The sequence below is a fragment of the Pseudoliparis swirei genome, chromosome 8 (genome assembly GCF_029220125.1).
Source record: "Pseudoliparis swirei isolate HS2019 ecotype Mariana Trench chromosome 8, NWPU_hadal_v1, whole genome shotgun sequence".
Classification (NCBI taxonomy): Eukaryota; Metazoa; Chordata; class Actinopteri; order Perciformes; family Liparidae; genus Pseudoliparis; species Pseudoliparis swirei.
In genome coordinates this window covers 14,625,155-14,648,235 of record NC_079395.1, presented here as the reverse complement: position 1 = coordinate 14,648,235, position 23,081 = coordinate 14,625,155, and the positions used below count along the sequence as shown (strand labels likewise).

Below are 23,081 nucleotides of genomic sequence, written 5' to 3'. Positions count from 1 at the left end.
CATCTTGAATCAGTTGTGGAGAAAAGATAAATCCCTCTTAAATAATGTTGTTTAAGGCCCTCGGATCTTATTTCAGTGTGGGTCTACAATCACAAAGAGAAGCCCCCTCTCAGCCCAGCAACCAGCATCTGGACATGATTGTCTCATTGAATTACAAAGTGGACCAGCATCCTTGAACAGGAGGACATAGACGAGGGGAGTGGGGGGTGGGGGGGGGGGGGGTTGAGGGACAGATGACTGGGAAAGATGTGTTATGGGATGGAAATTGAAATCGAAAGAGAATTGTCTGCCGTATTGACTAATATATAGCCGTGCTTCAGAGAGGCGCCTCAGCACATGTTCTATCGACCAGCCGCCATACGATCACACGGGCACGGCCACAAAAGAGGAACAGTCACGCGCACATGTTGCCATTCTCATCTCGCATGGCATTGTAGTCCGACACGGAAAAGCTCGTAGGGGATGGAGAGATGGCCGACCTGGACCTGCTGCTCTCCTTCTTCTCTTTCTATAGACGTTCTTTGGACCAAATGCGAGTGTTCCCGTGTCCGTGATGTATCATGCGACTGCTTGCTGACGTGTAATTGTGTGAAGAGGGCTGCCTTATCGATCTGGTGCGCAAGGTCCCATCAATGTTTAATGCAGTCTCTCTCGCTCTTTCATTTCTCTCCCTCCCTCCCTCTGTATCTGTGGAAACAGCTTACCATTTGGTATTGATCTGCCACTTGCTACTAATGAGAAGGAGCCGTGCTTTCTGGCATTGGGAGCTGTCGGCCTTCGGTCGAGCCTTTGTTTGGGCCCGGCTTGAGACTGCTGGGTTTTCACTCATTTGGTGGCAGTGTATCACCTCACAATGAGCCGACCCACTTCCGTTGTATGTTTTCGAGTAACTATGGTGTTCTGCAATATATCCACACCACATCTCCTGGCCCTGCGGCTCTTTGAACCCTTTCGAGGCAAGCTGCCCTGACACCTACAAGCTATTGTTTTCCAATTGATTTATGACAGAGTCAACATTAAGCTCTCTATATTAATAATTTCCCCACCAGACTGAACTGCTGGTGAACCTGGCTGTGTTAATTTATTGGCGCTTGCAGGTGGAGCTGACATAGCAGAATATGAATTCAGGAGAAAACACTCCAGGCTACGCTCCTAAAATGAGGGACTACAGCGAGCTGTTGTCTTTACATGTCTTCCAAATGACTTGGTGAAAACCGAAAGAGGGAGGAGAGGTCAGATATAACTGCAATCAGAATCAGGGAGCCATGGAAAGGGAGGATTAATAGTTTTTACGAGGGTTTTATGGACTAAGGAGTAACCCAGCGTTAAGCTACTAGAACCCACATACAGCGAGGAGAGATGAATTAGAGGAAATAAGTGTCTTTAAATACAAATTTATCGTCACCTCAAACTGAAATAAAAATGTATCCATATTCATTTGTTTCTGTATCTTTCAAAAAAATGTATAATAATAGAAACCTAACTGTTTTTTAAACCCATGTCATCGGATGAATTATAACTCCAGTAATAAACAAAACCTCTTCTAATTTTGAAAGAGCCATCTTATCTAATGAATGTGGGTTGCTCGTTTTAAAATAAAACTCTTCAAATCCACTTATGATTAAATGGATGAATGGTCTGCAACACGGCTCATTTAAAACTCACGCACATACACGGGGGACATCTTCCAAATCCCCAGTGCCAGTGGACAGGTGCATGACGGCTGTGTGAGCCCCACCCTGCTGCTAATAACCACTTAGCATACTCCATTTACTCATCTGCTACTCTGATATTCTGCTAATGGTGGACATTAGGTCACATGACACAACTTAACCGTCCCTCCCATGGGCTTTTGACCTTTTTTGTCTCCTTCCTACACTATCTTGCGCCTCTTTCACCCCGCTTTTCCTTTTTAAAAGGAAATGGGAAATGGCCAACCAATGCCTGTGTGATTTGACTAAAGCTTCTGTGATTTCCCCCGAGAAAGGGTTGGCAGTCCCCACAACGCTGGCTGGCGCTGAGGGCTGTTTCATGCTCCTATCTCCCCAGCTGACAGCAAGTCGTTCAGGCGGGCGGGCTGGTTGGCTGGTTGGCTGGCTGAGGAAACGAGACAAGACAAGGCTGATCTTAGGGAAATTGAAATACTCTGATGGAAGTCGGGTGTGAACAAGGCTGTCACTGTAGGTGTACACAGAAAATTGCTCTCTGAGTTGGATGGTGAACATTAGTGTGTGTGTGTGTGTGTGTGTAGGTGTGTGTGTGTGTGTGTGTGAATTGGGTGGGGCCTAATGTGTATCTGTGCGAGAGCCTGTGTGTGCAGCTGAATTACCTGGGCTAATTGGTTTCATGTCTGAGGACAGTTTTTCCCAGTAAGTAGAGATTGAGAATGAAAGGGCTTTTTTTTCTTTCCTACCGGCGCCTTGTCACTCATCGTGTACTCTGCGTCGTCTTCTTTTTTTTTTTTAATACCAAGACCACTTGAACTGCCGAAGACGGGCTTTGAGTAATCCATCATTCGAAATGATTTCTAAATCACTGCGAGTTCAGTCGGATTCCAAATAAGCAACAGCTGCGTGTTTGTGCTTCCCGTGGAGGAGTGGAAGAAGGGAGGGATGCCGAGGGCAGCGACTTCTCCTTGAACGCAGACGGCGTCTGCTGGTTGTGTCTTTGCATTCAGCCGGAGTGAGATGTTTCTCCCTTATCAACAACACGTGTGGGCGTCGCGAGCCAACCGTGTGCTGTAACAGTGGAAGACGTCCAAGCCAACACGGCAACCGCGGCTCCTCTGAAAAAAAACATCCCACACACCCTCCGCATCGACTGCAGATCACGAACACCCGGACATACCAGTCCCTGCTCTGTCAGTTTGGTCACCGCAAAAAGTGTTTGAGGCCATGTTGGCAGAAGGCATCACGTGAAATATGCCTCGCTGTATGATGGAAGGAAGGCTGAGGCCAGAGAATAAAGTGTCTGTTACTGGGGAAATTATTAATCTGTCATCACACTGCTATGGCCAACATGTCACTCAGTCCATCACTCTATAGATCTGTGTGTGTGTGTGTGTGTGTGTGTGTGAGAGAGAGAGAGACAGGTTCATAACAACTGTCACCCTTCTCTCTTCTTTCCTGGAGCTATATCGGGTTTCCAGTGTGCCAACAAGGCAGGTATTAATCAAAACGGGGCTGACAAACGTCTTGGGTGAGCTGCCAGACTTATTTGTCTGCGGTGTGTCACTGCGGATTAGCCAGAAGTAATCTTTGTCTTATATTTCATAGATAGGGGATCAGATAAGACACCTTTTATAATACAAAGTCCAAAAGTGTGGTAGATAAATTCAAATCTTCTCTGAACTGTTCCCCTATGGCATATAATCCTTTCACAGGTCATAACATTTCATTGTCTCATTTCCTTTGCAACCAGCTGCATCTGGCGCAGTGTGTTGCTTCCTCCCGGAGAAACTCAAGACATCTTCGCGTGTCTCGTGAAAGCTCCCGCACACACACACACTGCATGCCTTGGACATGTATTGCATTGTGTTACTGTGGGTTGGGAAGAACTGACAGAAGTGTACAGGGAAAACTAGTTTTAAGGCATTGTCCTCGCTTAGTAGTCGACAAACTTCACATCCTTTCAGCGATGGCCTCGCCTCGGAGGGCTCCATCTGCATTTGTGAAGCCGCTTTCTTTGAGGCAAACAGTGTGACAAAGTGCAGCGCTCACACGCAAACCCAGGAGCGTGTTTCTCATGTGCACACTGACAGAACACAAACAATATACACTCACTTTTCTGAAATGACACAATGACACAAACAAAGGCAGGATGCACATAGTGTAGTTTCACGCTGTCGCGGAGAGAACACGACACAAAGCTCAGCGTTTACCAGCATGACAGAGTCTCTCAGACATTCCTTCCAGCAAAGTGCCAAAGCTTTGTTTCCATGTCTCTCGTCTTAACAGAAGTCGAGCAGAGACGGATGAAACGCTTTGGAGGATTCATCTCCTCGCTGTTCATCAATGATTGTGTCAAGCGATCACCGGGGCTTGAATGTGGTTCAACTCCGTGGAATGATACCCAAAATAGCTTTTCTGAGGCTAACCGCTGTCCTTGTCTTTCTCGACCTCCTTTTCTTTCTCCTCTGCAGAGACCGTGATGGACACTCGCGTGGCCACAGCCGAACTGGGCTGGACGGCGTACCCTAATACTGGGGTGAGTTGGTTTTTGTCAACACACACACACATACGTACATATCTGGACCAAACAGAAAAAAGGTTTCAGAAGTTTCCGTCCAAACTCTTTCTGTGGGGAAGAAGAGCCACTGTGTACACATACAGATGTACAAGCAGTCAGACACATAGACAGGAAGGCAGGCAGGATGGGAGTATAGACTTAAGTAGTGCCCAATGAAGCTCCTATTATGGGTATTATTTTCTCTCTGTCCCAGCTCATAATGACTTAATGACATAATGGTTCCACGTAAGCCCCAGACACAATACCTAAGTCCCTGAAAATGGAAGCTGGGGGGGATACCATAGACATAATGATACTGTAATGATACATTTATGCAGGGAAGTGGAGGTATTCGGATGAAACAGGGAAGAAGGAGCTAAGAGGATGGAAACGCTCAGGGCTTTTCAGATTTTAGGGGAACTATTTTCAACTTTCCGGTAGTTTCATGCACATAAAAAGAGTGGAAAGTGCTAAGTCATCAGAATGGGGACAGGTTTTTTTTTCTCTTTCTGAAAGAATCACAATATGCGAAGTATGATTGCCCTATTACACTAATGGACTTAAATATCATTTTAAGGCCTTGTTCTCTTTGCTGTAAATCAAAAATTAAATCAGCTCCATAGACCAACAATGACAGAATGAATCTTGCAGGAGTCATCCAGGACAGACGGTGACTGTTTTCTAAATTTTCTGAGTCCTTGGATCTTTATGAAGCATTTTACACAAGTGTAAAAGGAGCTTTTATTGCTTTTGAACGGAGCTTTTGGCTGTTTAAACATTGGAGAGTATGGCAGTCCACAGTGTTTCTTCTCTCCCCAAAGGAGTACTAACTAAAACAGCCTGGACCCTGGAATAACCTTGTGTGTGCATTTTATGTGATACAAGTGTGTGGTGTGTGTGTGTGTGTGTGTAGGTGTGTGTGTGTGTGTGTGTGCGTGCAATCCTAACAGGATCTTACAGCTAAGATCCTGTTTATGAATAACATGCATCCCATTACAGTTATGTTGATACATGCTACATACCAAATATAGTTATATAGATTTTCTAGAATCAGTGTGGGAACTACTTTAAATAAATCCCCTTCTCTGTATTTGGGTACAGATTACTTGTAAGATAGGATGAGTAGCTCGTGAGCAGACTGTCCTCACCAGAAGAAAACTTAAAATAAGTCCCCGAGTTCATGTAGTAGGTCGGCCAACACAGTTCAAATCCATGTTATATAGCATTTTCATTCCCAAATTATTACTTTGTTAGTGAGCATGCATAACTTGTCGCCTCATAATGAATTAATTGTTTAGCGACCTTTATTTGTTGCTGTTTTAAGTCTTTGCACCAAACCCCCGAGATACTGAGTTCTTCTTTCGAGGCGTGTTGATCTCGCACGCGGTGCTGTTCACCCTGAACACTGTGAGAGTTGGGTCAGCACTAAGAAACTTACATAATATGAAATGGAATAAATTAGATGGTTTCCCCCCATGGACCAGCCTCACACGGTCACACTTCTATTTTTCTCTGGAAAGAGAAAATATCCATATAAAACCCACTGAGTGCAGACTTCTACGACCTGTTCAGTTCAGCAAGCCGCCGGGAGATGCAGAATGATGTGTACAAACACACACACACAAAGACACGCACACTTTATTCTGCAGGTATTTAATTACAGGAGTTCTGTTGCATTTAAATATGGATTTATGTCAAACCTGCAAGATCCGATCATTTCCATGTACAACACTCCCCCTTGGTGGCTGCTGGTGCACAAGTTTGTTTGTGTACTATATCAACTGATTTGGAAATCCAGTATTTAATTGATATTCAGATTGTACACATGTATTCCATCGCAGCGTTCCCTAGCTCCTAGGTCAGCGGGACGTAAATCTCATTAGCATGACTGCAGCCTGTATCGGTGTCAACGTAAAACAATTATAATGTCCAGTACTTATTCATTTTAATTATCTTTTTTTGGCATCGCCAGTGGCTATGTGGTCAATTGTTGACTTTGCGAACCTGATAACTGCCTCACACAACAAGAGAAAAGGTGCACACACACACGCAAACACACAGACACACACACTAATGTTGTCCCCGTGCTATTTGATACATCTCATTAATTTCCTTTATAACTCCTCCTCCAGGAATCCATAAGCAGTGTGTATGGGTGATTGTGTTTGGCTGACCTGAAGGGTTAATTCTGAAGGATTGCAGAAGCAGTGTCATTAGTTCCAGTGGTGTAAACACAAGGACTTATCAGGGTTGGCCATGTGAATGTATAATGGAGCGACAGTATGCAAATCCTCACTCTTGTGTGAGCATCTGCCGGAGAGTAGAGCTCAGATATATGTTCAGCAAACTAAGTTATGATATCCCTTCATAATGTGCATTCTTGCTCCAGCTTTTATTGTTTCATTTCACTTGGATATATTCTTTCTTTCCCTCTGTGGACCAATGTATTTTAACTGTGTTTCTGTCTCACCTCCATCCTTATCTTGTTCTCTTTCTCTGTCGCTCTCATCCTTATTACTTTATGGCAAATAGAATATGGAGTCCCAGAGAGGCAAATTGCTCTCGACCTCGCCGTGTGGCGATGGCACAGAGCACATGAAGGACAATGAAACGGACACAGATACACCGGCCTTGCTCGTGTAGACTTGCATGCACTTATAATGTGATTATCCTCAGTTATGAACAGTAACTCGGTTTCTTGAAATATCATCTAAATGATGAACCTCAGTTCAGTTTCAGGTTACTCAGTTCCACACGGTTCAAATTCAATTAAAAGCATACAACACCAGCCTAAACATTGATTAAATAGGTAATACATAATATGTAAATACACTCAAACCTAGATTTCTCCATCAGATTAAGTGATTTAAGGGGACGTATGTGGTCAATTTCAGGTGTGTACTGGTTTATGCTTTAATGTTCATACATCTCAATACGCCTGGAACCAGTTGGATGCCCTCCATCTGAACACTCTGAAACATCCCAGTCTCCTCTTGGTACACCTTTGCAAAGGTAGTTTTCAAGCTGCAGGTGGAGATACTCACATATATTGTAATATGTATTCTATATTCTAATGAACAGCAGGTGACATTGTGACATGGGAAGGGGAGCCACATCTGAATGATCTAGACGGCCCACAAAAACTGACTGGGTTGCCTTATTTTATAGTTCGTGGCTTGGTAGGCACTCCAGTTACCAACACTTTTTCACGATATGTCACACTTTCATTTCATGGTCATATATTCAGAGTGTTGTACGTGTACATGTGCATGATAAAAAACACATAACATTTTTTACAGCAAGGTGAAAATATATATCTGTGTTTGCAGCGAAACGGCTCATCCCTCCAACTAAATTGATGAAATGCAGGGTCGGTCTAGAAGTCAAACGTAAAGCAACAAAAACGTTGAAACCATTGCATATGTTGTTCATATTAAGTGTAAAAACAACAACAACAGTCCAAACACAATTCCCTCCATACCGTGTTAAGTAACAATTAAGAATCTTCAGCCATTTTTAAACAAACTCAACAGCTTTTATGCACAAACAAAAAAGTCCATCAACTAAGAAGTTGTGTAAAAAAAGACTAAAATGACTTAATGTTAACTGAGAAAACACACTCACTGAATCTATGACAAACAATCAACTAAAACGGTCTTGAGGAGCAGCTTTTCCACAAATTCATATATTCAGAGGATGTTTAATTTAATTATCCTAAAAACCAAAAGTCTCCCCCTTATCAGGATGGTTTGATCCAACCTGGCCTACGCTGCTGGAAACAGAGGGACGAGCCGGCAAACAAATAAACACTCCGTTGCAGAAAAAAGTCCCTTCAAAATAAAATCACAGGATGAAAAATAAAATATATACAGGACTGTCTCAGAAAATTAGAATATTGTGATGAAGTTCTTTATTTTCTGTAATGCAATTTAAAAAACAAAAATGTCATGCATTCTGGATTCATTACAAATCAACTGAAATATTGCAAGCCTTTTATTCTGATTTATTGCTGATTATGGTTTACAGCTTAAGAAAACTCAAATATCCTATCTCTAAATATTAGAATATCATGAAAAAGTATACTAGTAGGGTATTAAACAAATCACTTGAATTGTCTAATTAACTCGAAACACCTGCAAGGGTTTCCTGAGCCTTGACAAACACTCAGCTGTTATCAATCTTTTTTTTTACTTGGTCTGAGGAAATATTAAAATTTTATGAGATAGGATTTTAGAGTTTTCTTAAGCTGTAAACCATAATCAGCAATATTAAAAGAATAAAAGGCTTGCAATATTTCAGTTGATTTGTAATGAATCCAGAATGCATGACATTTTTGTTTTTTTAATTGCATTACAGAAAATAAAGAACTTTATCACAATATTCTAATTTTCTGAGACAGTCCTGTATATAAATATTCTAACTTTTTTTTGCCCAGGCAAAGGGCCGCGACCCACTTAGAACGGGACGACCACCAGTTGAGAATCACTGGTCGAGACATAGTCGGGCACAGGCAGAAAGCAGATTACTCGCCAATTCAATGTGAGTTTTTAAAAACTTTTGTTGTGGACTTAATTGTGTTATCCGATTTCCTGCCTGATTTCTCACAGTAATCTGGTTTCCCGTGTGCAGGATGTAGGCATAGACACAGGAAGGTGACAAACCAGGCTATTGTATTACAATAATTTTAGGGAATTTGAAGAGGAAAGGAGAGTGAGGTAAGAATGAAGAACAGCAGAAGAGCAAAGCTGTGTGTCCACCAGCTGCTTTTAAAGAGCCAGAAGAAAGGCTTCGGGATGCTGCCTCGTAATGTTAACTAGTCTGTAGCACTACGGTATACCACTGGGAAATATATAGATACTCGAACCGTAGAGGCACATGAAGAGTCGGCGTTCAGCCCATATGCTCTTTATGTGTCCCCTGTCTTATTTTCTATGAGCTTTTTTCCTCTCACTTCTTCGCCATTATAAGCAGTGATGACAACCTAATAAGACCCCTGTTTTAACTGGAGATGTTAAGAAGTGGTCAAAACAGGGCGAGTTCCCTGAAACCCCCCTCCCCGAAAATGTGGATGACTGAAAAAATGCTTTCATTTGAAAGGGAGCGGATGGGATTAGGGGAGTGTGGAGTGACCAAGAGAGCAAGGGGGAGGAGGATGGGGGATGAGAGGAGCGAGGAGGGGAGGGGAGGGGGAAAAATAAGCGCTGGCGGAGGAGCTGAAAAGGGATTGCAGGAAGGGCAATCGGAGGAACTGGAGTGAGAGAGCATAAGAGATCATGTGTGAACCGAACCAACAACAACAAAAAGCAGCCCTGTAGAATTGTAGCATCCAGCTGTGAATGTGCCCGTGAATGAGAGATTGTGTTCACTCATGTGACTCTGAGAGGTCACAGACAGAGTTCGGGCTTTAAGGTGAGGGCCTCGGGGGCTTGAGGGGTCAGCGGGGTGGCTGGGGCTGCGCTGACGGAGCCTGTGGGTGCTGTCAAGCGTGTGGAAATAGAGCAGGTCTCTGTGGTCATGAGGGGCTCGGGGAGACGAGGGATAAAGAGTCAGCTAAGTGAGCAGGGAGAGGGTGTGTGTGTGTGTGTGTGTGGGGGGGGGGGGGGTGGAGGATAAATGCTGGGGGACACGACAGACAGGAAAAGACGTACGCAGCGAGGCGCCAGCAGAAAGATGATGAGATTTTTGGAGAAATCCCCCTGTCATCAGGTCCACGCAGGTGCAAAACAAGGGATGGAGACAGAATGGATCTCACCCTGACATGTTTGTTTGTATTGCCGCTCCCTTTGTATTGACACACGAGGACTCTGTGTGTGTGTGTGTGTGTGTGTGTGTGTGTGTGTGTGTGTGTGTGTGCTCACGCATATTTTTAATTATCTGAGTTTGCGTTCTCTGCTGCATATCTGCACCTGTATACGTGAGCGTGTTTTTTGGGGCGTGTCCGGCCTGTGCTTAAGCAAAAGCTCCTGTGGGCCTTCACTGGACAGGTGTCAGCATACACTCAGCGATTCCTAAAGAGCACAGATGGATCCATAACAGCCATATCACCATCTGCTGACCAGACTCAATACACCTCAATTATTCATATCCTGACAGACAGACAGGCAGACAGACAGTGGCTCAACGGGCATCGGGGAACACAGGGGGGGGGAAGTAAAAATGATGGAAGTGAAGAAGAGCGAAAGGTAGAGGGGAAGGAGAAAGAGGCAGATTGGAATAAGATAATTAGAGAGTCAGAGGGAGATGATGGGAGATGATGAGAGAGAGAGAGGGGGATGTAGGTGAACTCTGAACCTGGAATGAGAGGAGAAAGAAACAGCAGTGAGTCATGCTGGCTGTGCTTCAGCGGCCAGGTGAGAAGAGTGCCTTCATTACATGCACACACACACACACACACACACACACACACACACACACACACACACACACACACACACACACAAACAGTATTCACACAGAGACGGATGGAAATTGCACACATATATTAAATGTGTATGTGAGAATTTAGCACCGGCTCATATTCACATGTTAATACATAACTCCTTATAAACTGTACACACATACATTGTGTCACTTCAGTGAGACCAGTTTCATTTGGCCTCCATGCTCAGTGAGTGTGATTTAGGGAGTGTAGCCAGGACTTCAGACACAGACCTCTCTGTCTCGGGATGAAGGACAGAATAGTAACACAACAAATCACTATGATCACAATGCAACCACGGCTTTTTGTCTGTGTGTGTGTGTGTGTGTGTGTGTGTAGTTGTGTTAATCCGTGTGTGCAACCACTCCCATATCATATTTTAGCTCTGAACATTTGTATTCCCGTCAGTAAGGTTTCATTCCCTTTCTAAATCATTTATAAGGGAGACATGGACAAGACAGCAGCCTCTTCAGACAGAGCCGACCATTACAGTGGGGAAGACACAATGAATATAGTTACAAGCTATATCTTCATCATCACTTCTTTTTCACCTTTTTTTCCTACATTTCTTTACTTGCCTATTTGAACGACTGTGACTACCTCAAATATGTATTTCCTTCCTGTAGATTTCCCATCCATATTTCACACGTAAGAATTATGTTAGATGTTTTAGGAGCCAAGGAAAAAAAAATGTTCCGTCAGAGATAAATAAAAGAACAAAGTGATAGCTCTGGGGCAAAAAAATAATGGGGGAAATGATTCTATCTTTAATCTGGTATGCATTTGGAGGAGCGCGAAAGAGTGGCTGGAGGCTGACTGATTGTGTTTCTACTGCGGTACCTGTAGTACCTGTGATGTCAGCAGCCCTACAGAGCTGGGAGAAATCTTTTTTTGACCTTCACTGACTTCTTCCGTGTTCTTTTTTTCATCCTGCTTTTCTTTACTCCGGCTTGTCTGTCTCAAAGCTCAGACTCCCCTTTTGCACTATCTCTACTTAACCAACATCCCCCACCCTCTCCTTCTCCATGTATTTGTGTCTGGAGGATAGGGCTGTCAGGTGTCATGTTTTGAAGGTTTTTTTATACACACACCCACACACACACCTCCACACAGACATACAGGCTGGGGGGCTCTTTGCACCCAAAAGCCTTGATACCTTGCCATTCGCTGTCCCCTGCTGACACGTTCGTTGTGGTTCGTCCCTAAATGGCCTCGCCTCGGGCCCCGGGGGTCCAGGGATCCCGCCGAGCGACAGCTTTGACTCCCTTTCTGCGGTTCCCTCCCTCCCTTTACCCCTTGTTAATACACTCCATTTGTGTTCATCATATGTATACCTCTCGTCCACTCTGAATTATTTACTCTTTTTGTATGTATGCTCCATATGTGAATCTCTCTCTCTCTCTCTCTCTCTCTCCTGACCTTCGTCATCCACTTTTGCAGTTTCATTTTTGTCTCTTTCCATACCTGTTGGTGCGTGGGCACATCTCCAATTTCAATATAGACACACAGTAGTGATGGACCATTACGTCGTCCTCCTCATGATGCTCCACAACAGATCCATAAGGTTAAGCCTTTAGCACCGCGTGATTCCAGCTAATGTTACTTTTGGAAACTGAAAGCCCTGCCGAGGCTGTCAGCTGCAGTGGGTGTTTCAGAGTCCTCCTGAAACAAAAGTCAACAGGAAACAGTTCTTTGTTTCAACATTACGACTTTAACCTTGTTTTTGTCCGTTTGAATGCGTTGCTGTTCCAAAACTTTTACTGGATTAATTTTAGGCTTACTCATCTGGGCCTTACATGATAATTGTGTAAAGATCTGAAATTATTATATTCCACACATTTCAACTTTACTATTTTTTAGCAACAAAATGCATAATTGGAGACTACTGCCAATTATAATTCTTTTTATAGTAGACCATGTTCATGTAATCATATGTGAAATGTGCGATAGAATTTTAGTTTAGAGTTTAATTTAGAGTCCTGTAGCCATAATTCAACCATCATTATTAATTTTCATTGCCACATGTTTTAAGTGTTCGTATGTATTGAATAGAAGTTGTCCAGTATTTTAAACATCAGCTGCTGTATAAGTGTCCTGTGTTTCTGTTTCCCCACCTCCTGTTTCATCAAGTAACCTCGTGAAAGCTAAAACACCCGTCATTCTCTGTGAACTATGTTTATGTTAATAATACGATCTTTATATTTTAAATCTTCTGTAGGAATGATGAGGATAGATTGCCTGCGGTTAACATTTAAATGTCATTCTTCTTGACTGAAAGAAAGAGCATTTGTGTTCATTCTCACCATGCACCGAGTAACTACAGTTCAATCGGGAGAGACCGGTATTTAGAGTTTAACAAATATTTATTACAATTGCATATGGAAATAGTGCAACGTTTTTGGCGATTGGACTCCATCCTGAATTATGATAAGCCAGGGGTAGAGATGCTGATATATGTCAAGGCAGAATCCCACCATGGAGTCCAGACACTGGTAGAAGAAGAGTTTCTGTACCGCTGATTGGACGAGTCTGGGGTGGAGGAGGGTCACAGCGGTTTGAGCTGAAACGGCGAATGACAGCAGACAGAGAGGAGAACATATTTAAAAGATTGCCAACGACGCTGTGATTGGCTTACAGAGATGTGCTGCCTCTGATTGGTTCATTCATCGTCACCCCAATCAGCTGCAGTAATCGCTGCAAGACTAAGAGACTGCTTGTGAATGAACCAGAGTTTAAAGAGTGTCTTCCTGACTGAACTTTTGCTTGAGCTACATTAACCACTATCACTACATGACCGAGGAGGGATGTTTTCACTAGCAGCTCAATCTAGAAACATCTTCAGTCAGCCCGGCTGCCGCTTCAAAGCAACCAGCACGTAACTAAAAATGCAAGTGTTAATAATGATATTACAGAAGTTGGATAGAGGAGCTTGAGAGGATTGTTCACTTGAATGGCATAGCGTGAAGCCGCATTATGTGCATCTTGTACAGGATCTAAGAACAGAAGCCATATCAAAGACATTTGGGAGCGTGGAGACCAAATTGCATATAATGCGTCAACTCAGCGTATTTCTCACTTAATCAAATTTGGTATGAAGGCCACCTGTACCAAAAAAAGCCTGCCATTTGTTTTGTTTATTTTCAGCAACATCAGCATAAGCTCACTTCCCTCAGACCTCAGGTCAGTACATGTATTGATCGGGGTGACTGGGCGTGGTCCGGGAGCCGATCTTCAGTGGGTCTCATTCTGATGCAGACAGACGGAGTTCTTTTTGAACTCAGTCAAACCGTGGGACTGTAATAATAGAGTGGCTGAAATCTGGCAGGACTGGGAGTGTTTCAGACATCACCATTTCCTCCCCATCCATCACATTCAGCCGGGTGGAACTAGACCATAGATGCCGCGCAAAATATTCATTCCCATGCAACTGGTCTGACGGCAGCCCTCATTCAATAACACAGCTGATCAGAAATGATAATAGCAATCATGCCACTGCATATTTTAGAGGCCCAAGTCTGATTGTGTGTGTGTGTGTGTGTGTGTGTGTGTGTGTGTGTGTGTGTGTGTGTGTGTGTGTGTGTGTGTGTGTGTGTGTGTGTGTGTGTGTGTGTGTGTGTGTGTGTGTGTGTGTGTGTGTGTGTGTGTGTGTGTGTGTGTGTGTGGTATGTCCGGACTTTACACCTGAATACACACCAGCAACAGCCGGACTTATTGGGATTAGCCGGACCATGCCGAGGTCCGGCTAAAACAAAGAGCTTAAACGTCTTAAAACTGTCTAACTAACATACCCTCTCTTTTTCGTGCAAAGTCCATTTTTACCACCTGACCTAGTTTTTGTGTATCCCAGTGTATAGAACAGCGACATCTATCGGCGTGAGGATGCTGGTGCAGTTTGATACACATTTCGATACACACGTGACAATTTCACGCCCTTTCTTGTGATTGGCTGTTTTTTCCCGCGTGGGAGTGACGTCGGGGGGGGCGTACCAACGTCAAGGACCAGGTGCGTGGACCTTTAAACAGACAGGCAGAGAGCATGCACCGATGAAGGATGAAGGATTAAACACCACCAGGTAAGCTTTTATATGTGTAAATATAAAACGGAGCTAGCTCCAGGTGATTCGGTTAAGACTGCAGTAGATGAGAACGTGTCATTTATATGTGTAAGTATAAAACGGAGCTAGCTACAGGTGATTCGGTTAAGACTCTAGTAGATGAGAACGTGTCATTTATATGTGTAAGTATAAAACGGAGCTAGCTCCAGGTGATTCGGTGCAGACTGGAGTAAATGAGAACGTGTCATTTATATGTCTAAGTATAAAACGGAGCTAGCTCCAGGTGGTGAAGACTGAAGGAGATGAGTGAGGTGAGCTATGCTAGCAGGCCCTCTGGTTAAGGACAGTCGATTCACGTGGTGGTTTAGCTCGTGTTATCTCGTGCTTTATCATTGTCACGGCCTGTGTCGAGCCACATGGCGTGTTAGCTTGCTGCCGTTAGCGACCGTGCTAACCGCTAGCTTGCGAACGTGCTAACGCTAGCTAGCGCTCGTTTGCTAACGTTAGCTTGCTAGTGAACATACTATGTGGCTTGATACAAGGTAAAAGGTTGACGTTAGCATGCCATTGTAGCTTACATCACACATCTCCTCACCAGTCTTGACTGAATCACCTGCAGCTTGCTCCCTGAGCTGCTAGCACTAAGCTAATGTTGATGGTATGTTTACTCTGGGCCTGCAGAGAGGATGATTAGCAGTCCATGTAGACAGGTTTGGAAGAAACAAACAAAGCAAGGGGCTTACCTTACTTCTACAGTTAATCTTGGATAGTCTAAAGATATTCTTAATATGTAAATCTGTGAAGCAGTGTCAAATAAAAATGTGAATGGAGCAGTTATTCATTTTCTTATTTTATCCAAGTTTATTACTAGTTTAAATGGCTATAGAATATGTTCTGATCATGCATGTTCTATAAATGAAGATAATAATCCTGACAACCATCTTCTTTGGTCATTTCAGCAAGAGAATATGCACCGACGAAGACGCCTAAATCCAAAGGCTGATGCCAACTTTTACATTGATACTGGAGGGGACAAAGTGGGACTTGACATCAAATACATCAATGCCTTCAAAGGTAAGTTGAATGTTCTAATTTTGTAACCATGATTAAAGTAGGAATAAACTTAACAAACGTTTTTTCTCTGTGTGGAATAGGTCGTGGCATCTTCACCTCTGCTCTATTTGAAAAGGGAGACTTTCTGTTGGAATATAGAGGTGAATTAATAAGCCAGCAAGAATGTGAACGGAGACAGAGACTTCATCACGACTGCCTGAAGGTGTTCATGTTCGAGTTCTATTTGAATGGAAAACTATGGTGGTGCGTATTGTGTCAATGCTTCGTCTAATCCAAATTCAATGACACTTTGTCTTTATTTTATATATTTACTGTTATGAAACTGATATACTTTTGTTTTTGTAGTTTTGATGCAGCAAAAGAGGATGGGTCACTTGGAAGACTTGTGAACGATAATAATGTCAACCCCAATGCCAAGATGAAGTACCTAAACATACAAGGGAAGCCCCATCTGTGTTTGTTTGCAACACCAGACATCAGTCAAGGAGAGGAGGTCACCTATAATTATGGTGACTCGGATTGGCCGTGGAGATGCAAGGTAGTCAAAATGTTACTTTTAAAGTTCTTTCTAAAGGAAATGCTTATACCATATGATATGTCACATCCATGAATAATGCTTAATGATGTCCAAGTAGCTTTGATTTTACATTAATTTACAATTATCTTTGACAGTATTAAAACGGTTATTGACATTGTTGGTTGATGAGGTGAAAAAAGAAATGTTGCTACCTACAAATATCAAAGTTTCTGCTGTATTGATTATTCAGTTTTGACCTGATCCCGTTGGATTGATGTTTCTTGTTAATAGCTTCAGAAATCTGAAGGAAAGTCTTCGGACGGGGAGCACGGTGAGGGTCCATCTACATCCGAGCCTTCTCAGAGTACTCAAAAGGTGTCAACAAGTAAGAGGCAAGAAAAGAGATCTCCAGGTGCATCAACTAGTCTGCTCAAAAGATATGAAAAGGTAAGTCATATTTGTAGTTTTATGTTTTAAGCTACATATTACGGGTGTAAATTCCTCTTTATGCGTCAACATCTTTCTACACATAATTTATTTTTTTCTCACTGTGGCTGTCTGATTCTTCATAATTAAAAAACAGATTAATTTAGTTAATTTATCTTTTTTTGTATTCAATATTGTAAATAAATTGCAGAGATATATCAAATGGAGGGTTACATTTCCAAACTTTGCGTATCGCCGTTGGGCTTTTAATCCGGCCCGAGTATTATACTTATTATAAGTTATGGTAAAGACCGCTGTAACGCTTCTCCATTCCCGACTTGAGTTTCCCGAAGCAAGATGATGGCATCAGACCAGCATTTATGTTTCTCAATGCTTATTTATTGCTCAGCGCTCTTTGAGGCTGTGTGTGTCACTCTCCTGGAGCAGAACACGGCAGATACACACGGTATCCTCCGACTTTACGTAAAGACCGCTGTAACGCCTTCTGCTGCAGAAGAGCGCACACACAAAGCTTAAAGGAGCGCTGAGCAATAAATAAGCATAAAGAAACATAGATGCTGCTCTGTTGCCGTCATTGTGTTTCGGGAACGGAGAAGTGTTACAGCACTGTGCCATGCTTTCTGCCGACGTATCAGGCTGCGATTCCAGCTTGCTCTCTGCTCACTTCCACCCTTTCCCTCACAGGCAAGCTCGCCAAATATCTTACGATTGCCGTAATGTACCGCATACCACTGAAACGCTCCGCTTCTTAGCATTCCGAATCCTTTGGAATTACGTCGGAAAGTGTTAACTTTAATTTGAATTTGGCATGTCACTTTCTGTCGCCGGAGACATGGTTTGTACGACAAGAGTTTTAGAGTTGTAAAATTAACTGACAGCTGCATCCAGAGTATTGCTCCTCGGCATAAGGAACATCAGACCCATGTGACTGCACCGCCCTATTAGGCGATTGGCCTGGACCTCCACAATATTTTCTGTTCTTCATGTGGCCCTCTGGGAAAAATAATTGCCCACTCCTTGTGTAGACCCTCAAATTACTCTTGTTGTAATCTGGCACTATAGATACAATTTCAGGGGGGCCACCCTGTTATAATGGTATGGGAAACACTGGTTTGTGTTTGTCGGTCCCTCCCCCCTGAAGTTGTAAGCCTAGGGGTCAGAAACACGGTGTAAGATTGTATCCATATTCGACTGCTCAACCTCAGCAGCCCTCACAAAAACGCTGCTAGTATTTAGCCTCGTTTAGAGTGTAATCAAGGAATGCAAATGTATTACGTCTGTTGCGTTCAGGGGCAGCGGTGAGGAACGGACATCCCGGGGTCACAGGTTTATTACAGGAGATCATAACGTTGACAATTTAGTTTCTGCGTGTTGTCATTCTTTCAAAAGAGAATCACGATTTATCTCAGAATACATTTTTCTTTACCTCACTTACTACTAATGGGTGTCAGTGTTTCCCCTAGGTTTACAGCTTCAGGGGGGGGGGACCAGACCGACCGACACAAACACTTGAAACATTTTGGTGTTCATTTACTTTCATGACCACAACAAAGGGTGCACATTTTGTCACTGCAGTGGATTTTTCGGCCTTTTCAAAGAAGGATTCCAGAGCCTCTTGATAAGGGCCCGAGCACTGACTTAGTCGGAGCGGAGGACCTCTCACGTTCATGATTCCCTGAGATGATCATCTATTACAACACTTGATGGTACAGTTCCACATCCTATTTACTGTCTCTTTCTACCCCTTTTCTGCTCCAGATGATAACAGTGAGCTGATTGAGTCTGCTCTGAGGGACGAAACTGACCAGCTTGAGACCTCTGTGGATGGCCTGAATCCAACATTCACACAACTTGGTCTCCTCAACAGGGTTGAAGAGGTAAGCAAGTCTAAACTTAAGTTTCATTACATTATGTGTGAACAAAACATTAAATCCTGTTTATGTGTGCGTCTGTGTGTGTATGTGTGTGTAGTCTCCTCATATGGTTTGGATGGACAGGGTTATATGAGGACAAGAGACAATCAGAATCGACATTCTATAACTACTGTGTGTGTGTGTGTGTGTAACCACCTCATATGGTATATAGGGACAATGATATATGAGGACACTAGACAGTCAGAATTGACATTCTATAACTGTGAACTACTCTAAACACTATTCTGCCTTTCATTCATCTCTGGAGTCAGATGACATTAAACAAACTCTATGGAATATCTTAAACCTCCATGAAGTTTGATAAATATCTTTACCTCGGGATCTTTTTAAAACCCTTTTACATCTGTAATTATAACGGTCCACCCAGTCTCTTTTGGTCTTTTTTTAATCAAATGTCATAAAATCATTTTTTGGACCAGTGTCAAGCATCACCTGGTGTGCACAACAATATCCTCCTTGGACAAGTATGTTCAATGTTTGGGACCTGTATCCTCCAAGTGGCGTGGCTATGAATGCAGAGATAAGATATTTAGTGGATTGGTACAAAGTGCGTCTTGGGGTATTAGGTCGGTATATTTGCTGTGTTCAAATGTACAAACCATTCTATAATGAAACACTTATGACAAATAATCCTTAATTCACAGCATAGGATGCTATATCAACTATTTCCAAAATTGTGAAGTGTAAGTATATCATTGAAATTACTTAAAAGTGTTTTATTTTTGCCTTATTGGTACTGACAAGATCTCTTATGGTTTAATGCTAGAGGTTCTTTTCCAATACACCAGCTGTTACACTTAAAAGTGTAAACATGGGCAACAATTATCTCTATAAAAGGGGACATTTTTGCATGTTCATGTATTCCAGATCTCTGTATTGCTCTGACAGGAACAACTGTGGTATTTAAACTTGTACTATATATTCAAAATGTCTTCCAGTTTGTTCTGGCATCAATCCTCAGAAGAGTTACAAATGATAACCAACACCCATCACAGGTGAGTGGAACACAGAACAGAGCACATGTGGTTTGTTGTTGGTCTTTAGCTGTCTATCATTTTAAATCCTTTGTTTTCTTACCAGTTTCTGGAGTGCATGTCCGATGAGGAATGCACACCGGACTCGGAAACACAAGATGACGACGATGATGATTATGATGATGATGATTCCGATGCAAGCATCCCCATTACGCCTCATCAGTTGAAACCAGGACGGATTCAAGTGAAACCAGTACTACCTGACGCTGGAGCATCTCATGGGTCAGACACAAGCATCCCAGTCGTCAAAAGATCGCCCAACTCTTCAAATCACTTCCAATGCTGCTGAAACCTCGAGTTACCAACGACTCAACACAGGAAAAGTGTGAAGTTGAACTTAACAGACAACAAGTAACCACAAACGATTACTGTTATGTTTATGGTAAACCACAAAGCAACACTATCTGTCTCTCACTGTCTTTATGTCTCTCTATCGATCTCTCTCTGTCTCTCTCTCCTCACTGTCTATGTCTCTCTCTTTGTCCCTTCACTGTTTATGTCTCTCTTTGTGTCTCTCTCCTCACTGTTTATGTCTCTGTGTCTGTCTTTATATCTCTGTCTCCTTATTGTCTATGTCCCTCTGTGTCTGTCTCTATGTCCCTCTGTCTCCTCATTATCTATGTCTTTCTGTGTCTTTCTCTCCTGACTGTCTACGTCTCGATGTGTCTGTCTCTTGTCTTTATATCTGTCTCTTTATTGTCTACGTCCCTCTGTGTCTGTCTTTATGTCTCCCTCTGTCTCCTCATTGTCTATGTCTGTCTCTATGTATCTCTCTCTCTCTGTCTCCTCCATGGATATGTCTCTCTGTCTGTCTGATGTCTCTCTCTGTATCCTTACTTTCTATGCGTGTCTGTCTGTGTCTTTATGTCTCTCTCTGTCTCCAAATTGTTTATGTCCCTCTGTGTCTGTCTTTATGTCTCTCTCTGTCTCCTCACTGTCTATGTCTCTCTATCTTTATGTATGTCTCTCTCTGTCTCCTCACTGTCTCTGTCTCTCTGTCTTTATGTATGTCTCTCTGTCTCTGTCTCTCTATCTTTATGTATGTCTCTCTCTCTCTGTCTCCTCACTGTCTCTCTGTCTTTATGTATGTCTCTGTCTCCTCACTGTCTCTGTCTCTCTATCTTTATGTATGTCTCTGTCTCTGTCTCTCTGTCTTTATGTATGTCTCTCTGTCTCTGTCTCTCTGTCTTTATGTATGTCTCTCTCTCTGTCTCCTCTCTATCTTTATGTATGTCTCTCTCTCTCTGTCTCCTCACTGTCTCTGTCTTTATGTATGTCTCTCTCTCTGTCTCCTCACTGTCTTTATGTATGTCTCTCTCTCTGTCTCCTCACTGTCTCTCTATCTTTATGTATGTCTCTCTCTCTGTCTCCTCACTGTCTATGTCTCTCTATCTTTATGTATGTCTCTCTCTGTCTCCTCACTGTCTCTGTCTCTCTGTCTTTATGTATGTCTCTCTGTCTCCTCACTGTCTGTCTCTCTATCTTTATGTATGTCTCTCTCTCTCTGTCTCCTCACTGTATCTGTCTCTCTATCTTTATGTATGTCTCTCTCTGTCTCCTCACTGTATCTGTCTCTCTATCTTTATGTATGTCTCTCTCTGTCTCCTCACTGTATCTGTCTCTCTGTCTTTATGTATGTCTCTCTCTGTCTCCTCACTGTCTCTGTCTCTCTATCTTTATGTATCTCTCTCTCTGTCTCCTCACTGTCTATGTCTCTCTATCTTTATGTATGTCTCTCTGTCTCCTCACTGTCTATGTCTCTCTATCTTTATGTATGTCTCTCTCTGTCTCCTCACTGTCTATGTCTCTCTATCTTTATGTATGTCTCTCTCTGTCTCCTCACTGTCTATGTCTCTCTATCTTTATGTATCTCTCTCTCTGTCTCCTCACTGTCTATGTCTCTCTATCTTTATGTATATCTCTCTCTGTCTCCTCACTGTCTATGTCTCTCTATCTTTATGTATATCTCTCTCTGTCTCCTCACTGTCTCTGTCTCTCTATCTTTATGTCTCTCTCTCACTGTATCTGTCTCTCTATCTTTATGTCTCTCTCTCTCTGTCTCCTCACTGTCTCTGTCTCTCTATCTTTATGTATGTCTCTCTCTCTGTCTCCTCACTGTCTCTGTCTTTCTATCTTTATGTATGTCTCTCTCTCTGTCTCCTCACTGTATCTGTCTCTCTATCTTTATGTATGTCTCTCTCTCTGTCTCCTCACTGTATCTGTCTCTCTATCTTTATGTATGTCTATCTCTCTCCTCACTGTCTCTGTCTCTCTATCTTTATGTATGTCTCTCTCTGTCTCCTCACTGTCTCTGTCTCTCTGTCTTTATGTATGTCTCTCTCTGTCTCCTCACTGTCTATGTCTCTCTATCTTTATGTATGTCTCTCTCTGTCTCCTCACTGTCTATGTCTCTCTATCTTTATGTATGTCTCTCTCTGTCTCCTCACTGTCTGTCTCTCTATCTTTATGTATCTCTCTCTGTCTCCTCACTGTCTATGTCTCTCTATCTTTATGTATATCTCTCTCTGTCTCCTCACTGTCTCTCTATCTTTATGTCTCTCTCTCACTGTATCTGTCTCTCTGTCTCCTCACTGTCTGTCTCTCTGTCTTTATGTATGTCTCTCTCTCTGTCTCCTCTCTGTCTCTCTATCTTTATGTATCTCTCTGTCTCCTCACTGTCTCTGTCTCTCTATCTTTATGTGTGTCTCTGTGTCTGTCTCTCTTTCTTTGTGTCTATGTGTGTCTCTATCACTGTCTTTGTGTCTCACTCTTTCTCGCTCTGTCATTCTCTTCGGTTGTTTCTAGCTTTAAAAAGTATTGTTTACATCCCACTATAGGCTTGTTCCTCGATTGTTTGTATCTTAAAAAAGTATTGTTTACTAACCACTAAAGTCTGGATACATCAATAAACTAAATGATAAAGCGCCCCAGCTCTTTGTTGTGTTTTTCATGTTTAATGAAAGCCAGAGATTGAAGCCAGGGTGTTCAGTCACTGGCTGGTTCTCTCTGCGTAGATGGAGAGATGTATCCATCTATTTATCCACGTACTGGCTCACTCTGGAGGGGGGCAACGTGGTCATCTAATAAGATTTATTTTGATATCAAATTGACTTCCAGTAATACTGTGTCTTGTCAGGTTAGTGTGTATTATGTTAATGAGGAGGAGGGGTTATTGTCCCTTTAAAGACCCAACAGTGTTTTTTTAGTCCTTATAAACCACACTTTTGTCAAAAAAGAAATTTTTGCCTATACCACCATATAAGTAGGTGGCTGTGTATGAAGTTGTGTGCTGTGTATCTCAAATCTAAAGTCAGCTGAATTTTTTTCAGATTTTTAAAAGTGTTTGAACCTAACTGCCAAAGCTGTGGGACCTCG

The 23,081-nt window shown here is 42.6% G+C and overlaps 1 protein-coding gene and 1 long non-coding RNA gene across 9 annotated transcripts in view; both read left to right on the top strand.

The window, feature by feature from the left end:
- LOC130197538 (ephrin type-B receptor 1-B) overlaps positions 1–23,081 on the top strand; it is a 164,295-nt gene that overhangs the window by 40,942 nt on the left and 100,272 nt on the right. For all 5 annotated transcript variants that reach the window (XR_008832488.1, XM_056420241.1, XM_056420242.1 and 2 more), the window contains exon 2: positions 4,142–4,206. Coding sequence is in view for 4 of the 5 variants with exons in the window: in XM_056420241.1 (XP_056276216.1) it covers positions 4,142–4,206 (65 nt within the window). In the remaining variant the exon portion in view is untranslated. The remainder of the gene's footprint in view (positions 1–4,141; positions 4,207–23,081) is intronic.
- On the top strand, positions 15,555–22,636 carry LOC130197540 (uncharacterized). 4 transcript variants are annotated; one of them, XR_008832491.1, is made up of 9 exons: positions 15,555–15,774; positions 15,855–16,017; positions 16,120–16,312; positions 16,583–16,738; positions 18,497–18,615; positions 19,092–19,158; positions 19,322–19,355; positions 19,611–19,667; positions 19,753–22,636. It is a non-coding gene; the product is annotated as an uncharacterized LOC130197540 (long non-coding RNA). The 4 variants fall into 4 exon arrangements; XR_008832492.1 differs by having other exon boundaries at positions 16,589–16,738; positions 19,092–19,355; XR_008832489.1 differs by having other exon boundaries at positions 19,092–19,355.